Genomic DNA, 20,052 nt, shown 5'->3' with positions numbered 1-20,052 from the left:
ACTTGTATACTGGAACATGGAGTTCTATTTCAAAAGAGAAGAGCTGAGGGAAGCATCACTTGCTCTGAAACATGCTACTCTTTAACTAACCGAATAAAAACAAACCTATAAATGAAATGTGCCACTAGTATGTGCACAGATCTTACACTAGTCATAGAAAGCCAAATTTGACACTAGATCTTCTAATCCATTAACTAAGATATGGTCATATCCTTAAAATGTGTTGACCAAGGTCCTGAGCACAGTATTACTGTAATACAAGTCCTATTGGCCTCAAAATATACGATACACATAGCACATTACATGAAATTTTTTAAATGCAAAAATCAAGATTACAAATATATGTATCTTGACATGAAATCGAGAAAATCTTTCATTTTAACACAGGATGATATAAAATTAGAGAACTCATGAAACATAAAACTGCACAATCTGCCATACATTTAGAATTCTCAGCAAGAAGTAGCTACTACTGTGTATAATCATTTCATAGGTATCAGGATAGCCACTTCCATTTCTAACCTTTGGGGGTGAAATTACAACTAAAGTTCTTTAAACACATGAAACATATCCAATCATTTATTAGCAAGTAACCTCTCTCTCTCTCTACATATATAGGTATTTCATCCCCGGTACTCTCCATTGCTTACATTCTACAGACAAAAGTCATGAAAAGCGTCATGTAGCTTATGTTGACTGATACACCTATTCCCTGAAATTGTAAAAGCATCAGAATATATTAGCATAATGATATATGAAATGAGAAAAAAGGAACCACTTTAATCAAGGAAAAAAAACGGACAAGCTGCTTAAATTGTGGTTACAAGGTATGCGTAAAGGTGTGCTTTAATGCAATTCTAGCAATTAAATTTCATAGTCCATCAAAGGTTTAAGATTCAATAAAAGAGCAAAGAACTACATGAAGACAGAAGCTATGAAGTACACTGTGGAGGTGAAACAAAGCTTCGGTATTTCAAATTGTGATTACAACTCCGGACTCCACTAAATTGGTAACATAAAACAACATTATGGCAGTGCATAACTAATATATATGTAGTGTCTGCCACTAATTCCTATTTAGAAAACAAGGGATGGTGTCAACATTAAAACTGTAAATGAGCTTTATCAGTGAAGCATTATATATCATCAGGATCTCCACAGTTGCAATAAAGTTATGTGCTAGTTCGCTAATGAGTAAAGATCAGGGACACTGAAATGTTCTGGTCGCATCACGATTCAGGGCTAAAAAGACATTGCTTTTTTATCATGCTATCAATTACACCAAAATTTACTCCAAGTAACCCAAAGGAGTCTCCCTTGGCCAAACAGGTATAGAGTAAATTAAATCAAACTTGAGACAGTAGCAAATATTGATATCCTACTTTCATACAATACGTCATTCTTTCTGTATGTATTCGATCCAAAATGGATCTATTGATAAATACAGTATATATATATCAACTTCTTATGAAACATATTGCATGCATAAGCAATAAAAAGTTGAAAAGCCATAAGATGACAATACACCCTGACTTCCCGACATCAAATTTATATCTTCCTTGTTACAAGCTAACCTAATTTTGTTCTTTGCCTCCCGATAGCTTGCCATTAAAGGTATTGCCGAGTTAAGTTTGTTAACTACATATGCACACAAGCTATTAATTATTGTTCTAAAGCAATAGCGGTATCGGATTCTTTTACAGTTCATAGAGCATATTATATTAACTAAAAATTTATATTATACTAAGCTAGATTAGTAAGAGATAATGACTTGCACCATTAGAATTTCAACTCCACAATAATTACTTAACTCCAGCATAGGCCTACCGGCTATTGCATATCCAAAAGTAATTAGTAACTGCTACAGCCTACAGTAATCAAAATCAAGTATAGATATCTTACCACGGAATGATCGATCCAAACAAGAAATGCTGCATGATAGGAACCTTCTCCAAAACCTCCACCTTATACATCTTAAGCAACCCACCATTAACCTTCTTCCAATTTGGCACACCGCTAATATCATCCAACAAAGGAGAATGCTCCGCAAACAAACCCTTCTTCACCTTCTTCACAAACGCAATGCACGATAGATACAGATACTCTTTCGAAAAATTCTCAATAATATCATCATTATGAATCGACTTCGGCTTCATATACTTGTGATCAACCAACTGAGACGACCCACATATAAATGGCAGAAAATGATAATCATCAAGTCCCCAAACACCATGAGACCCCGCAGGCTCAAGACTATAAACCAGCTGCAACCTCCTCATCAAATCCAAGTACTTAACAAACACTCTCGAAACTACAGCATGATAATCCTCACTCTTAATAACACCTAACCTGGCCAAACAATACAAAAACGCAGCAAAATTCGTCTCGTGACCCGTCCCATAATCAACCCTATTCCAATTCCCAAAACTATCAGTAAAATAAGGAACTAACTCGACAACAGCCCCCTTCAGCTCATCACTCAGCAACTCCCCCACAAAAGACTCAGCCTTTTCAGTCATTCTCTCATGCCAATCTCGATACGCTAAGTTCCCGTACCTCGCAGCCTGAGGCAACGGAGGAATCTCATCAACAAACCTCTCTAGGGTTTCAAGAACTGACAAAAGGCCCAATATTTTCCCTGATTGGTGACATGGGTCAGACAATTTATGCCCCCTTATCGATTCAGAGAGCGAAACAACAAAGCCCAAGAAGTTTTTACAAACGGGTGATTCCTTAAAATGCTGAATGTCAGATTGAGAAGTGATTTTCTTAATAGGGGTCTGGAAATTAAAAGGGGGTTCAAGAATTGAGATTTCTTGGGCCTGGGGAACTGGGGTTAGGATGATTTGTTGTTGGGTGTTTTGGGGATTTGGGGGGAGATTGATTGCTGGAGCTCGAATGGGAACGTAGACTGGCGGCGGTGAGTTGATGTCGGAGATGTGTGGGGGTGGTGGGAAGGCGGTTGGGCCGCCGCAGTTGATGCAGGCTGAGGTGTGGTGGTGATTGGGGTGGGACGGGGGTGGATCCATCGGTGATTTGTTGAGTTTGTCAAGGAAACAATGTGTCTGTGTTGAGAAATGTTTGAAAGGAACTAACGAAGGTGAAGCTGACGGGGTATTTGGAGCACGATTTGAATACATCTATATAATTCTTAAAGCATGAGTCATTTTTTAAGGCTGTTTTGGTAATTTCACTTTCTCTTGGATCAACCCATTAAGCTTCGGATCGACCCGGCAGCTTTCTCATTCAACTGAACACTATGAAAAAATATTCGGGATTTTTATGCGACCCACCCGATTTCCACTGGACATGAGCGTGGCATTTATTGTTGTTCCATTGATCAAGCCACTCATTGAGCTTTTTGTATGACAAGAGAATCTTTCAGTATCACCAGCGTTGTTCCAGTTCCATTGGACTGTCTAGGAAGATCGGAAATTGTTTGCACATCCTCTTTTTTCAATGTTTATGTTATTCTAGCCTTGGAACAGGTCTGGATCAGGTCTAACGAGGTGGCATCCTGGGTCAAACATATGGGTAATATGTTCGAGATGTGGTTTTGCCGAATACATATGACCGCGTTTAGTTTTCCATAATCGTGGATGATCGATAATAGATGTTTACAATTTCATTTTTGGTATTAATATGGATTTTCTAACTTTGTTCCTGTAGGTTATTTCAAGGAACAACAAAGGTACCTGGACTAAGAGCGATGTCTCATGGATGCAACAGGTGATGTTCTTTTACTGGTCTTTTTTCAGAAAGAATTGTTCAATGATGTAAATCTCCATGCGTAAATGGAATTTACATCAGGACGCAAAGGGAATCTGCCCGGATCAACTTCTCCAAATGCTTCGCGTATTTGTATGCTTTGTCTCTGACTTGCACCATTTCATACACACTGTATAAAATTAAGAGTCTATTAATTGCATTGAATGTGTTTTTGTTTGTGCAGCCCAGCGACGTAGGATTGTTCCGACCATTCCAGATGAAAGCACCAATCCGCCTATTTGTGATGAAACTGTTGTTAAAGCTCAAGCCGGTCGTGATGAATGCGGTAATTCTCCCTGTTTTGTTGATATTGATTAAACTTTTCTTGATATTGATTTTTCATGATTTTTTAAGACCGTAAGTGTCGAGCAGGCCACATAATTGTTGATGGTTTAGATTGATTAACCCAAAATTCACGATCCTCATCGGAGGTGAAAGAAAATCATGATGCTCTACATTGACAAAATAAAATTCACATACCTCAATTGTGACCGTAGCCTCTTGACGGAAGAGGATATACATCCCAAGGTCTTCACCATGTATTTTATTTTGTAGTACATAGAATAAATTTGACTTCGTAAGGTATGGAATATTGAGTGTTGCTGATCTTTTGTTGATATCCAGGTATCTAAATAGCGTTACATGTTTATTTCTACTTTATGGTATCTAAACTTTTTTGTTTATTATTAAATAGAGTGATAGATCGACTACAACTCTAAATTAAAAAATATACATTTTTCTAATGAATTTTGTTTGACCTTCACAAATGGATTAATGATTAGTTTACATCCTTATCATATATGTTGGTATCTGATTACTATTTAATCACCAACCAGGAACCATTACTGGTAGGCACTGCATAAGAATTTGAGCAAACATCTCATTTAGGCAAACATGACTTTTTAGTGCAGTGACACTATGAAATATCTGGATTTTACTCTTTGTTCGATTTACATTCAACTCTATGAAATATTGTTGTCCTAATAATTTCATTATTTTTTTGGTGCCTATCACATGGACTGGTGTGCAGCAACTGCCAAGGACCCTAACTGGTTGGAGCAAAGGGAAAAGAAAATTATGCTGATTGAGCTGGGATGTTGTTGTTTTGTGTCTTACATTTATATGACGCCAAAATTGAAGAGTGTGGGACAAATTTGGTATTTTCTAAACTGTTCATTTCCTTCAATGTACAACTGTATGCTCTGATTAACTTGCAAACTGCATTATTTATATGAGTAAAGACAACATCCTAATTCCTCCAATCAAATCATTTTCTTGGCACTAAGAACCATTTTAAAGAATCGAAGATGAGGTCAATTGCATTTACCTATAATGCTAGCCTTCTTCACGGGGATTAGAGTTCTTACCTCATTGTGGTACATTATTATTTATTACTTTGATTGTTGCTCTTTTGGTTCACTGATTTGATCATTGCTAATGTTATTCATTATTTTACTGTTGCTTATGACCAGTTGCATATTATGAATGTAATTATGAAATTAATAGCGATGTAGAAATTGGTCATGCATCTATCTTGAATGAGAAGATTTGTGTTCTCTTTTTCTTTATTTTTTGTATAATTGCTTGAGAGGGCAGTGCTACATCTTATTTCTTGATATATGTTGATTCGTGGCCTGATTTCTTATATCTTAAGTTTTGATTCAGTGATCTGGTTGCAACTATCAGCTTAGATAATGGACTCGTGGTTTATCACACATGTATGCTAATTCTATATATTTAAAGTTGTTCTTTTTCAGTATAACAGAAATATAAGACATAACTTGCTATTGGCCAGTAACTATTTTAATAATGCTACAGAGGTCTCAAGCGAGTTCCCATGGGTCTGGTGTTAACTCTGTTTTTAGCATAGAATGGTAAAATATATGATCGATTTCTGATCCTTTTTTATTTGATCATTCTTATTTCTTACTAAATAATTTTTTGTCGTAACCCAAAACATTCTTCCGTATTTTTCTATTTAAAAGTGCTAGATCGTACAATTTGTCTGCTTCATATAAATCTATTATAGATATTCATTTTAATCTAATTATTAACTTCTATTATGTATATAATTATAAGATTATAGAGAGTATATGATGGTTCTCCTAATTTATCATAGAGGTTATATGATGTTAATTTGTCGGATCATAGAATTATATCTGATAAATATAATATAGGTATAGGGGTTAAATGGCATTTTGATAACTTAACTCACATGTAACTTGCAAGTAGGTCATTATACTGAAAAACCTTGCAGTCAAATAAGCAATCTAATTAAAATTTTCAAAAAGGCTACTCGCCGTTACAAACCGTGAAACTTGGATGGAAAGATGACTGTGCATGCTAACATGGCTGGTGCAGCTTTAAAAATTTTGTTCGCATCTGTTGTAATGGAACCCAAACATATGACTAATTAAATAAAATAAATTAAAATCATGAATCCTCTTCGTATATTTTATATACAGTATAAGTTTAATAGTCAATTGATTAAATTATAATGGTTTAAAATTTTACATTTAACATTAATTAATTATTATAAATAATTTAATAATTTTAATATTTTATAATAATATATTTTTAATAAATATAAATGAATATGAATATTTTATGATGCAATATATCAACATGATACAAGAAATAATATCATTTTTTCCTATAAATATGAAAAATATAAATTTGTAATTAGTTAAGAAAAATAAAAAAAAGTAAAATCATCAAAAATAATATATTAATATTAAAAAATTGATATATAAATGATAATATCTATATATATTATTTCTATTACTCATTTATAATATATAAAAATTATTATAAATATTAAATTTGTGAGAGAAATGTATATGTATGCTCCTTGACTCCACTGATACAAGGTGTTCTTGAATTGTCATTACTTGTTCATTAGGAAAGCTGTAGCCCTGGATTCTCCTCTGGGCTGAAGGCCATCGCCCCATTCCTTTTCTCCTAGCCGGGCTAGCCACAACCATCTTCACCACCCCTCCCTCGTACACACCCATCTCCACCTTCCCCTTTCACCATCACAAACTCCGTCTCGATCTCCCAACTTCCCATCCATTTTCACATCCTTCCTCACCCCTCTCCGTCCACTTCCATTCTAGTCTATGCAGATGTTAGAACATAAATGTTTTGCTTTTTGTTTTTTTTTTAATTTTTTTTAATTTTTTTTGTTTTTGTTTTGGGTTTTGTGAGGTGTGATTTAGGTTTTGTTTTAATTTATTGCTGGCCCAGGTGTAGTCCATGTGGCAATAGTTAACGAAAACCGTTTAAAGTCAACTAGATTTAACGTCAGTGAAAGTTGAGTCTGAGTTTAGTCATTCAATTGCAAGTTCACTTGCGTTTAATCACCCATTTGCAAGTTTTTTTAGTTTGATAATCTATTTGCAAGTTGGGCTTCAGTTGGATGATCAAATAGCCATTTAACCCTATAATATAGTATGTATGTATGTATTCTGCAGTTGCCTTGAATTGCCTTCTTTACTATTCTCTTGGTCTCTTTTATTTCCAAAATTTCAAAGATAGAGCAGTCTATATCTTGAAGCAGAGTCGATGTGAAATAGGTTCAAAAGAGAAGGGTTTTATATCTGAATCTTTCTGGTAATCATTCATGTTTCTTTTTTAACAAGATGCATGATTTTATTCATGTTTCTATTCTAATAAGATGCATAATTTAAAGTCCTAGACGCCTTGCTATGTATAACTAATTAACTATCATATAATTATACTGATTATGCTTTGTGCAAGATTTTTATTAATAATTACTTCTCGGTGATCCATTTTTAATACAAGCACGTATGCGTCAAATTAGGAGTAGAAGAGATGATGATGTATCCCTGACACAGAAACTAATTTTTCTCTCTTTATAAGGAGATTGCCACGGCAAGGCTACTAATTAAGTAAATAATCAAGGTAAATGGAAAGAGTCCACTTCAGCTATGTCCTTCCCCATGTATGCAGTTCTTTGACGTTATTACAAATGTAAAATTTGATGGTCAAACTATTCCAAGCTGATTTCCTCTTTTATTTTGTATGGCAAGGCTATGAAAAATTGAGGGACGTTGTCTAATAATTTATAAGATGAACAACCCAAGAAAAAAGTACGGTTATGTAGTCATGCAAGCCTGCGGATTTCTGTTTTACAATGCCGGGCATCACTTGAATCATAGATAAGTTTGCATTTTTTATAAGAAAGTTGCTTAGGTGTGTTTCTTGACACAGTTTTATTGTTTATAATTACTTTTGGTTTTGGTGGTTAATTGGCTATGTCACTTTGCAATATCTGAGTAAATTGGATAATTATTAATTCCGGTTGAATGGAGGAATCAAAAAAGAGAAGAGAAAGGCTGAAAGCAATGCGAATGGAAGCTGCTCAGAGTGGTGCAGATAGTGAAGGTGGGAATTCTTCTCGGACACAAGGCCTCCCTAATCCATTGCTTCAAACAGCTGCAACTAACCAAGAATCATGTCCTCAGAGGTTTGGTTACTCCACAGACCCAATGGCAGCATTTTCAGGAAATAACAGGAGCAAGGTCAGCCAGAATATTGCACAGGAACATCTTGCACCTTCAGGTAATAACATACTTTCTGGGTGTTCTTTCCGTTCATGCTTTAATCTTCACTTAATTGACTTTGCACACGTAATAAAAAGTCATCATTTGTCTTCTTAATTTACGTGTCAAAATTTATAATCTCTCTATATATCCTCAAAACAATTTGGTGATGAAGTGAATGTATGGTGAGAATGCTACCTTTTTGACAATAGGGGAGTTCAGCAACTTAATTAAATATACTATATATGTTTATCACGTTCTCCCCTTTTGGCTTGAAAATCTATCTACACTTTCACTGTACGTGTGAGATTAGATTATGAGAAATTTACTTCATTGCTTTGCCAGTACAACAGATTACTCCTTGGCCCCTTCCAAGTCTAGGTAAGTATCAACAACAGGAATCTGTCTGGAGTCCAATGGGAATGGTTCGTCCTTCTGGCATGCAGCCTGGAACACCTCATGGTGCCTGGAATGGACATGGTTCCACATATGGCTACAACATTCAAATTTTATCATAATTCAAATTTCTTAGAAAAATCTCATTATAAGATCGACTCAGAGAGAATATGCATGCCTTCTTAATTAGTATAATAGCACAGAGAAAAATACCAAGTGCTGTGATATATTTAAAATTTTAGTTTTGTTTGTAAACAAGTATTATTTTACTCCTTGCAAGTTTACAAGTGCATTTTTTTGTCTTTCCAAATTGATATGTGTAGGTGGAAATAAAACTCTTCTATTAATTTATTTAAATTAAGAGATAAAGGTGCTCATTTTTCTCAAATCTGAAATTTTTTTTGCCCATGCCAGCATGAATTTTTTTTCGTGCTTAAAAATTTGACAAGTTTTTCTACTCATATTTGCAGTTTTTTTTCCCAGCTCCAAAAGGTATGGTGACTATTTATACTACCAAACATTGCGTTCTTATGGAATCATAGTACATATTTGTCGACTAATTATTTTGTTGCACATAGGCCAAATTCACACAGATCATCCCAAGAGTACATCCCAAGAATGTAACACTTCCGGTGTTAAGAATCTGATATAAGCATTTAATGAAGCTGGTGCAGAAAAAATGAGTGATGGAAAAAAGCTGCAATTCTTTAATGAAAGACCTGTTGAACCTTTCATCGTCAACTGCCGAGCAATCAAGAAAATGCAGGTTAGGATTAGAATATTAAATATCTAAACCACGCTGCTTATACTATATATTTGAAATAAAGAAGTATCAAATTAAGCAACAGCTAATGTGACAATGTAGACATCAAAGTTGCATTTTGTCTAATTGCCCTAGAGCTTTGCAGCAATAATTCGAATTTAATTTACTATGCTAAGGAATTTGTTGTTTAAGTACCTTTAGCATTTCCACTTTGTCTCCAGCTTAGAGATACAAAATCCATCAATACTTCAGCAGCAAATCTACAATTATAATGGCCATTATTAACACTAATTACATATTGTCATCAATAACTATTTGCAGGAACAATACTGTCTATAATCAGTTTGCCAAGTTTCAGCCTAGAGCTTTTGCACATGTTCAGGTCAGAAAAACTTTGGACATAAGTTTATAATGCTACTCCAGTACTGGTATTAAGTTATTTAATAGTTTTATAAGCAAAGTTTTTTAAGGCTTCCCCTGAGTCCTGAGAAAACTTATTTATTTGTTGGTGTAAAATTCTAGAAATCACCATAGGAACTTAACAAACGAAAATAAATAATCAAATATACTTGCATTATATGCCATCAACATTTAGCAGCTTGACTGATATTATTTCATAGAGGTATCAAGAACCAAGCATAAATAATAGTTAATCACCATTACACTACAAGCACTATGCATGGTCATTAGTCATTACTATAAAATATGTAATACATTCCTTCATGTTCTTTATTATTCATACTCATATTCTGTGTTGGATTTCTAAATTTAATCTTTTACTTTCTTCTTCCTTTTATTATACGACTCAGGTTTGATCTGATTAAACTTTTCTTGATATTGATTTTTCATGATTTTTTGAGACCGTAAGTGTCGAGCAGGCCACATAATTGTTGATGGTTTAGATTGATTAACCCAAAATTCACGATCCTCATCGGAGGTGAACATTGACAAAATAAAATTCACATACCTTAATTGTGACCGTAGCCTTTTGACAAAAGAGGATATACATCTCAAGGTCTTCACCATATTTATATATTTCTTAAAGCATGAGTGATTTTTAAGGCTATTCCGGTAATTTCACATGCTCTTGGATCAACCTATTAGCTATCTGGATCAACCCGGTCTCTTCCATATTCAAATTAACATTATAATTTCAAATTTCGGATCTTCATGTAACCCGACCCAGATAATGTTGAATCTCATAGCATCTTCCAACCACATGAGAGTTTGAAAAAGGTATTGAATTCGGTTCCTCCAATCATGACACTCATTACTACGTCTGATTGATTTCAAATTCAAACATGATAGTTAATCATAACAAATCCATGTTTAATTATCTTAATCAATCTATTCCTCCTCCATTATGCTCTCTGCTATTTTTTTTATTTGAAATTCGAAATTCTTATAATCAGCTTACATCTGTAATCATTTGATCATTTTTTTCCTCTCTCGATTTGCAGAGTGTTTGGTAGTAACATTTTTTTTTATATTGTAGTGATAACGGTGGTCGTGTTAGCATGAAGACGGATTCAACGTCGTCAATAGGTTTTGCAATCCTTTTTATGATAGGTCATGTTGCGTTGATCCGTGTATGCATCAGGTAGTATCCATCAAATTCCTCTTGCGACGATGCTTCGACAAAAGATGATGTCTCGAAGTCAAAAAGAGAATAACACCATTCGCCGTGAAATAGGTCTGCACTATATCTAGCTTAATTTACAATATTTGCTCCATTGTGTATATTTGTTCATTCTATTTTTTTTTGAACGGGTTTCGAGTTTGTTGTTTGAACGGTGCAAGTATAATAATCAGTACATGATTTTGTATTTAACGTGTTTGATCATTTGCTACAGAGAAAAACTGAGAGATCCGTCCTCAAGATTTCTATTGATTTCATGTTCTAGGAATTTGAGAAAAGGTTCGAATACTTTTGTGCAAATGAAAGATTTGTGTTGTGACATAGAACTTGAGATTATTTTTTGAACGTCATTTTTAACTCTTCGTGTCGGGATTTGTGTTGTGCAAAAAGTAATCTTAGTGTTTTCTCTTTTAATTCTTCTAGATTCAATTTATTTTGATTTTGTTATAGTTTGTCATGTATGATTTCTGATTTGTGGTTAGTATAATTCATAGGTCATGAAGTGTTTGTTAGAATGTCTAAACTAAACTGTTTGTTCTTTGTGTTTTTTGATTCATTTAATATATTTTTTTATTCATAACATGTTAATCTCTTCAAACTCTATTTGTGTTTCAGATTAATGTTAAAAGAAATGCATGAATATCTTAGAGTGAAATCGGTTCAAGTATTACAAAATAATTTCGTAATTGATTTCCGCACTAGAGTATAGTTTCCATACGCATTTATTTTCAAGATACAATACTCTTGGTCTTGGTTCCTAGAAAGTCTTGGACGTGATCGTATTGTTGTTAACGTCTTCATGTAGAATCATTTGTGTGATATACAATAATTTGTAATAAGTTTGTGTCTGTTATTTAATAGGTATTCTCATGCGGGGCGCTCATTTGATTCACTTGATTTTAAATTAAGGCAGTCACTGGGTGAAAGTTTGGAACGCGGGAGAGGCTTTTATGAAAGTGTATGACCTCCACATATGGGATTATGGCTTAGCATTGGTGTATGTTCTATTTTTTGTATTTTTGTTCCAGTTTTTAAGTTTTTTTATTATATATAGATGACATGATATTTGTAATTAAATTTCTTACATTATTTTTGCATAATTATTCATATTGATAGTGATTATGATGCATATATGTCCTATAATGCATTTATCGAGCCTCTTTTTATTATTGAGTTTTCCTTGCAGCTGCTGAATAAAGATGATTTGTTTAGGCCACTATCGAATGCTCTTTTTATTCACTTTTTCTCAACATCTGCTCATTGATCAAGACTTTTTATTTACTTCTTATCGCGTGTCATTGTATTTTGACAAGAGGCACCGAGAATGAATATGACACAATTTCTGTCCAGATACATGAATCTAGCATGCTATAACTCATATGTGAATAGTGTAATGTAGTCAAAATATATTTGATTTTCAATGATTTTGGCATTAATCCTTTTTTGTATAATATGTAGTGGTTTCCATATTCACTATATTCAATTTTCAAATCTAGACTTTTTGTTATAATTTCAAATTAATGGAGTCCTTTTTCACTCCACAATTTTAGCTCTTGATAAGGAAGTTTTTATATATTAGATTTTTAAATATTCGGATACATAGATCTAAACTGTTATAGCTCATATTGAAATAGGGAAGTCAAACTTTATTTGATTTTCATTGATGTTGACATTAATTACTAAAATACCATTTACATTTAATTTTTGCAGTTTCCACGTTCATTATATTCAATTTTCAAATCAAGACTTTTTGTTATAATTTCAAATCAATAGAGTTTTTTTTCACTCCATAATTTTTGCTCTTGATAAAGAAGTTTTTATATATTTGACATTTTAAAATTTTTGGATACATGGGTCTAGCATGCTATAACGTATATGTAAATAAGGAAAAATAGTCAAATTTTATTTGATTTAACTGATTTTCGCCGTTATTATTACAATCTTTTTTTGTACGATATATACTGGTTTCCATATTCAATACATTTAATTTCTAAATTAAGACTTTTGATATTTTTATATATTTTCCGATACATGGATATAGATTACTATAATTCATAGCAAAAAAGGAAATGTAGTCAAACATAATTTGATTTTCACTTATTTTAGCATTTAATACTACAATATTTTTTCCTATAATTTGTGTAGTTTTCATTTTCACTATATTCGATTTTCATATCGACTTTTTGTTATAATTTCCGATTAATGGAGTATTTTTTCACTTCACAATTTTAACTCTTGATAAAGAAGTTTCTATATATTAGATTTTTAAAATTTTCAGATACATGAATCTAGCCTGCTATAACTTATATTTAAATAAGGAAACATAGTTAAAGTTTATTTGATTTTCAATGATTTTGGCATTTATTATTACAATCCATTTTTGTATAAAATGTAGTGGTTTCCATATACAATATTATATTTAATTTTCAAATCAAAATTTTTTGTTATAAATTCAAATTAATGGAAACTTTTCTCACTCCATAATTTCAGCTCTTGATAAGGAAGTATTCATATACTAGGTTTTTCAAATTTTCGATACATGGATATGGACTGTAATAGCTTATATGCGAATAGGAAGTCAAACTTCATTTGATTTCCACAGATTTTGACATTTATTACTACAATACTTTTTCGTTTAATTTATAAAGTTTTCATATTCATTACATTCAATTTTCAGATCAAAATTTTTTGTTATAATTTCATTATTAATAAAGTATTTTTTTCATACCCGTATCATACCCGTGTGTGTAGCACAGGCCAAAATGCTTAAATAATTTTCATGTGGTAATAAATGAGCATATTTTTATTTAAACAAAATTAACAATAAAATTTTTTACATTTTCTCAAAAAAAACAATAAAATTTTTTACATGCAGTTTATTATAATTTTTTGTTATTCTATTCAAGATACGAGGTGTTGTCGTTAGGCGGCACTGAGAAATTTTAATTATATAGTCATTACTATTTTCATGTCTTTTATAAATATTTTTGAAAAAAATTGTTTTTTAATTATTTTAACTATACAATTAATGATTTAATAACAGATCCATGAACTTATAAATGTTTATTCCAAACATAAAATATTATTATTATATTATAATTTGGTTATATTAATGATACCAATGAAAAATCTATTCCGTTACAAAATCGATTCTATTATAGATATTTATGACGTATGTATTCTTATTATCAATATAGGCAATAATTGTAGCATATAATTTTAGTAATGTAACTGAATTATGACTACATATGTATTTTTTTTTTAAAATCACATATGTATTTCTTTATTGAGGTATTCCCACAAGGTTAATTATTTCTTAACATGTTTATCAATTTTTATTAAGGACGGGAGGAAACTCTATCAACAGCTTCTATCAGAGTTCTGTTATATTAATGATACCAATGAAAAATCTATTACATTTTCTTTCTTAACTTATATCTCATATCATACTTTTTGTTAATAAAAAAATGTATAGCTTCACTGGAAAAAAAGACAAAAAAAATCTTATCAGTGTACGTAGCACGGGCCAAAATGCTATGAGCATTTTTTTTTGAATAAAAATTTGATAGATGAGCATCGTTTTATTCAAATAACTTAACAGTAAAATTCTTTGCATACAGTTTATTATTATGTTTTGCTATTTTATTTAAGGTATGAGGCGACGCCGAGAAAGTTTATTTATATTTTAGATAAAAATTACCTAATATTTTTTATTATTTTAACTATACAAATAATGATTTAATAATATATCCATAAACTTATGGATTTTTATTCCAAACATGAAATACTATTATTATATTAAATATTTGATTATATTAATGATATTAATGAAAAATCTATTTTGTTATAGATATTTATCAATTTTTATTAAGGACAGGAGGAAACTCTGTCAGCAGCATATTCACCATAATTTTATAATTAATGAATGGAAGAAAACTTTATAATCAGCATAACTGGGTTAAGTTTATAGTTATTTATGTTTCGAAATACAAAGATTTATATAGTACGCGTCGTTATAATTTCTGTTACGTGATTTTATTTTTTTTTCAATCAACATTCGTATATATTATCTTTAACATCTACAACGTATTGATCGCCAATAACATAACTCAGTTATTTTGACTGTTACCTACATTGCCTTTCAGAACTTATATCTCATATCATTACCGTTTGTTAATAAAAAAATGTATAGGTTAACTAGATAAAAAAAATCAAAAAATCATACACGTGTGCGTAGCATGGGCCAAAATGCTATGAGCATATATTTATTGAAATAAAAATTTGATAAATGAGCATATTTTTATTTAAATAACTTGAGAATACAAAATTTTACATACAGTTTACTATAATTTTTTGTTATTTTATTTAATATTCGAGGGGTCGCCATTAGGCGACATCGAGAAATTTTAATTATATAGTCGTTACTATTTTGGTGTCTTTTATAAATACTTTAGAAAATATTACCTGATATTTTTGATTATTTAACAATACAAATAATGATTTGATAATAAATCCATAAAGTTAATAAATTTTTATTCCAAACATGAAATATTAATATTATATTAAATATTTGATTATAATAATGATACTAATTAAAAATCTATTCTGTTATAAAATCAATACAGAATCTATTCCATTATAGATGTTTATCACGTATATCTTTTTATTATCAATTTTCAATACAGGCAACAATCGTACCGTATAATTCTGTAATGTATCTGAATTATGACTACATATGTATTTCTTTATTGATGTATTACCTTAAGGTTAATTATTTCTTAACTTATTTATCAATTTTCATTAAGGAATGGAGGAAACTCTATCATTTGCATATTCGCCTTAATTTTATAATGAAGGTATGGATGGAAGCTTTATATTACGCATAGTCAGGTTAAGTTTATAATTATTTATGTTTCTAAATACAAAGATTTATATAGTCCGCGTCGTCATAATTTTCGTTGCGTGATTTTATTTTTTTCAATCGACATTCGTACATATTATTTTTAACATGTACAACGTACTGATCGCCAATAACAAAACTTAAGTATTTTGACTCTTACGTATGTTGCTTTCATAACTTATATCTCGTATCATACTATTTGTTAATAAAAAATGTATATGTTCACTCGACAAAAAAAACAAAAAATCATACACGTGTGCGTAGCACGGGGCAAAATGCTAATAAACATGTAAAATTCTATAATTTAAAACTCATAATAAATAATTTGACTGCGCCGATTACCCGCTGGATTTGGGGTTAATCACGACATAAAGTATAAATTAAGTTGATGAAAATCAAAGAATCAATACCCGTGTGCGTAGCACGGGCCAAAAAAGCTAGTAATGTGATAACGTCCGGGTTAAATAGCTAATTCATCGCTAACCTGGCTCGAAACTTGCAACTGAGTCATGTTGTTGAAAAAACTTTCAAACGCATCACCAAGTAATTAAAAACTTTCAAAAGCATCATTCTCCGTCAGTTCCGTTAAGTAATTAACGGAAAGTTCAAAAACATTTTTTTAAAAAAATGAAAAAAAATCTGAAAAACACTTAAAAAATTCAGACAAATTTGGAGGAAAAAAAAATTCATAATAAATTCAAAAAATTCAGAAAAAAAAATCTAAAGTTCAAAAATATTCTGAAAAAAATTCAAAAATCTTAAAAGAATTTGAAAAAAATTAGGTGGCAAGTTTTTTTTTCGGGTTGTAGAAAAATTGAAAAGAATAAAAAAAAGGTTTGAAACTTTTTGTTTTCCATTTTTTTAATTTTTTGATTTTCTTTTATTTTATTCACATTTTTCAAAAAAAAAATCAGGTTTTGTTGAATTTTTTCAGAATTTTTCATGATTTTTTTCCAATTTTTCCAATTTTTTTGGTTTTTTTTTTAATTTCTTTTTTGAACTTTCCATTAACTACTTAACGGGACTGACGGAGAATGATGATTTTGAAAGTTTTTAATTACTTGGTGATGCGTTTGAAAATTTTTTCAACAACATTACTCAGTTGCAAGTTTCCAGTCAGGTTAGTGGTGAATTAGCTATTTAACCCAATAACGTCCCAAACCATGGAAAAGGTCCATGTTGTCACTTTAAAACACAAATTCGCGTTGTTTTATATTTTTCCAATAAAATATAACATGAATACGAAGATATGTTTTGATGTTTTTCAATTTTTAAACAAGCGAAACGTAACATGAATTTATATTTTAATGACTAAAAATGTAACACTAAGTTACGTTTTAGATATTTATTTACAAATAAAATATGTTTAAAATTAAATCGGCTGATCGTTTGGGTTTAGGATTGAGGTTTTAGGACAACCCTAAACCCAAATTTTTCAATAAAATACAACATGAATACAAATTTACGTTTTGACGTTCGATATTTTTTAAACAAGCAGAAACGTAATATGAATTTACATTTTAATGACTAGAAACGTAACACTAAGTTACGTTTTAGGTATTTATTTATACATAAAAAATATTTGAAATTAAATCGGCTGACTGTTTGGGCTTAGAATTGAGATTTTAGGGCGATCCTAAACCCTTGAGCCTAAACCCAAATTAATTTTAAGTTTTAGGGTCTCTCACGACCCTAAAGCCGAGGAACCAATGTAATAAAATTAATATTTGAACGTAAATTAACAGTTATCATATTAGGGTTCACATTTGGATTTTGGCTGACGGTTAGGGTTTAGGCCCTCGAACCTAAACCCTAATTAATTCTAGTGTAATAAAATTCATATTGGAACGTAAATTAACAGTTGTTAACATTATAGGGTTCACATTTGGATTTTAAAATAATTTATTTATACCTGAAATTAAATTAGCTGATGGGCCCTAAACCCTCGAGCCTAAACCCTAATTAATTCTAAACTTAATCTAAAAATTAATAGTTTTTAATATTTTAGGGTTCATATTCGATTTTTAGAATGTTTTATTTATACTTAAAATGAACTTAGTTTTTAAAAAAAATAGAAAAATAACAATATTCAAAACACAACTTTTAATTCCGTTTAGACTGTAAAACACAACTTAAAGTTACGTTCTGAATAAAAATGGCAACTGAAATTGCGTTTTGACATAGACGCAAGTCGAAGTTGCGTTTTGAAGTAACAGTCAGGGCCATTTGAAGCGATCGTGACATTAAGGACAATTTTCTCTCCCAAATGTGACACTGAGGTCCAACACCATTGTGAAAGTTACTTTGTTAAAGCGTAATTTTCTTAACAAAAATATTTTCATGAGTGATATAAAAAACTCTAGTATGAAATATTTTTTTTTTTAACTATATATTTTTGAAAAAACACACGCGCAGGATGGTTTAACGTATGTCTCTTCTGTTTTGAGAGTCTCTTGTCTCTTCTTTTTGAGTCGACTCCCGTCACTTCTTCACCTTTTAGATTCCCCTTATCGTTTAAGCCCTTTTTCGCTCTCCTATCTCCTATTCTATATTTCAGTTTTTCAATAAAATCAAGATTTAATCTTTTTTGGATAAGATCTTATTGAGTATTTTGTTATCAAGATTGTTAATTATACCCATATTTTTGGGATGTTAGTATGTTATGTTTTAAAATTGGTGTGTGTCTTCCCACGGATGTTGATGTTTTATGTGAGAATGATTTATATGATATTTTGGCTGATCAATAAGACTTGCATCGATTTTGGGATGGTGGTGGAAACTGCAAAAACTCATCTTTTGCAACAAAAATTTGTTCATATTTTGAGGGTATTTATTGCTTCAATATCAGTTGATGTAAGTGATAGTTCTGAACGTTGGGTTACAAATGATATGTATCTGAAGGTCAACTCCGATGCTATTAGTTTCGGAGGTGATGTAGGTTGGATTGCACTGGTTTATATTTAGCATGTGTGTGTGTGTAACATGATGAAAATTCAATTGCTTGGTAATTCTTCCTTTTTCTCCTCTATATATTTTAAAATTTATAACTTTAATATTTTGATAAGACATTTTCAATGAGGAAATGACTTTTCACAAGTTGCATGAGATTTTTTTTATTAATCTTTTGGATTAGCTCTTTGAAAATTTTACTTCATCATTTTTAATTTGTGAATATCGATGTTTTAAGACTTAGGATTTTTTACGACCACTAGCTTCACCTTTTAAACTAGAAAATTAATCTCCAAAAATTTTAGACTTCAAACTTTTATGGAGAGTACTAAAATGTAAAGTTTTAAAGAGGTAATTCAATTTTAAAATCGATGATAAATTATTAAACCCCTCTTCTAGCTAATTATGATGTCGTATTGGATCTAACACAATTTTTTAAGTTGCCTATTATTGCACTATATTTTAAACAAGATATGTGTGAGAGATTAAAAAAATAAATAAATTATGTCACATATTAATGATTGACAACCTTTGTGGTAGTTAATCAAAGAGTCTTATTATATTTATTGTTTACAGCAATCCAGTACATGTATTTTATTTGGTGGACCCCAATTTATATTTATTACTGTAAAAGTAATAATGTCATTTGTATTCATTCTAACGTCCGTTACTAGAGAGAATTGTCAATACATGAGTTACATCTCAAAAACGGTTCATGTATGTATATATATACCGAAAACAACAATCAATATTCACCAACATTCGATAGTGAATTATTAAGGCTCAACCTTCACTAGAAGCTTTCATACAAATAATTATATCATAATGGATAGATCACTAGTGAGAATCAGTTCATTATTTTTAATAGTTATAGTAATCAGTCATATTGTTTTGGCTACAAATGCCCGTGTTATATCTAGTACAAATTCCATTGATAAGTTAGCGGTTGGTACCTCCACCAATAAGATTTCAACAACTCTAATGGGTGAAGAACCAACACCTTTGAGGGGTGAAGAACCAACACCTCTAATGGGTGACGAACCCACATCTGCTCTCACCATGGTGCAAGAAG

At 31.1% G+C, this 20,052-nt stretch overlaps 2 protein-coding genes across 13 annotated transcripts; one reads left to right on the top strand and one right to left on the bottom strand.

The window, feature by feature from the left end:
* Nucleotides 1-389: 389 nt before the first annotated feature.
* Nucleotides 390-3,155, bottom strand: LOC108227267 (uncharacterized). The gene is made up of 2 exons (XM_017402360.2): nt 1,903-3,155; nt 390-712 (listed from the first exon to the last, which is right to left on the bottom strand). The coding sequence occupies exons 1-2, from the start codon at nt 3,138-3,140 to the stop codon at nt 706-708; spliced, it is 1,245 nt and encodes a 414-aa protein (XP_017257849.2). The 5' UTR covers nt 3,141-3,155; the 3' UTR covers nt 390-705.
* A 3,474-nt stretch (nt 3,156-6,629) lies between these two features.
* Nucleotides 6,630-12,300, top strand: LOC108205996 (protein SICKLE). 12 transcript variants are annotated; one of them, XR_010285830.1, is made up of 9 exons: nt 6,630-7,380; nt 8,115-8,175; nt 8,256-8,352; nt 9,200-9,221; nt 9,308-9,495; nt 9,814-9,874; nt 10,988-11,185; nt 11,346-11,410; nt 11,993-12,300. XR_010285830.1 is itself a non-coding variant. In XM_017376180.2 (7 exons), the coding sequence occupies exons 3-4, from the start codon at nt 8,097-8,099 to the stop codon at nt 8,849-8,851; spliced, it is 429 nt and encodes a 142-aa protein (XP_017231669.2). In that variant the 5' UTR covers nt 6,630-7,380; nt 7,651-7,692; nt 7,821-8,096; the 3' UTR covers nt 8,852-9,221; nt 9,308-9,495; nt 9,814-9,874; nt 10,988-11,185. The 12 variants fall into 12 exon arrangements, 8 of the variants coding, with proteins under 8 accessions (XP_017231669.2, XP_063938156.1, XP_017231677.2 ...); XR_010285828.1 differs by lacking the exon at nt 6,630-7,380 and having other exon boundaries at nt 7,387-8,175; XR_010285829.1 differs by lacking the exon at nt 6,630-7,380 and having other exon boundaries at nt 7,387-8,175; nt 8,679-9,221.
* Nucleotides 12,301-20,052: the final 7,752 nt, after the last annotated feature.

This window comes from Daucus carota, chromosome 1, assembly GCF_001625215.2.
Source record: "Daucus carota subsp. sativus chromosome 1, DH1 v3.0, whole genome shotgun sequence".
NCBI lineage: Eukaryota > Viridiplantae > Streptophyta > Magnoliopsida > Apiales > Apiaceae > Daucus > Daucus carota.
The sequence above is the reverse complement of the archived record's forward strand: the minus strand, read 5'-3'. Positions and strand labels throughout refer to the sequence as shown.

Bases quoted from the DNA above. Each gene is read 5' to 3' on its own strand.
- LOC108227267 (XM_017402360.2), bottom strand. From the start codon at position 3,140: ATGTATTCAAATCGTGCTCCAAATACCCCGTCAGCTTCACCTTCGTTA.
- LOC108205996 (XM_017376175.2), top strand. From the start codon at position 8,097: ATGGAGGAATCAAAAAAGAGAAGAGAAAGGCTGAAAGCAATGCGAATG. The intron at 8,353-8,678 runs GTAATAACATAC...TTGCTTTGCCAG, and splicing joins GGAACATCTTGCACCTTCAG to TACAACAGATTACTCCTTGG.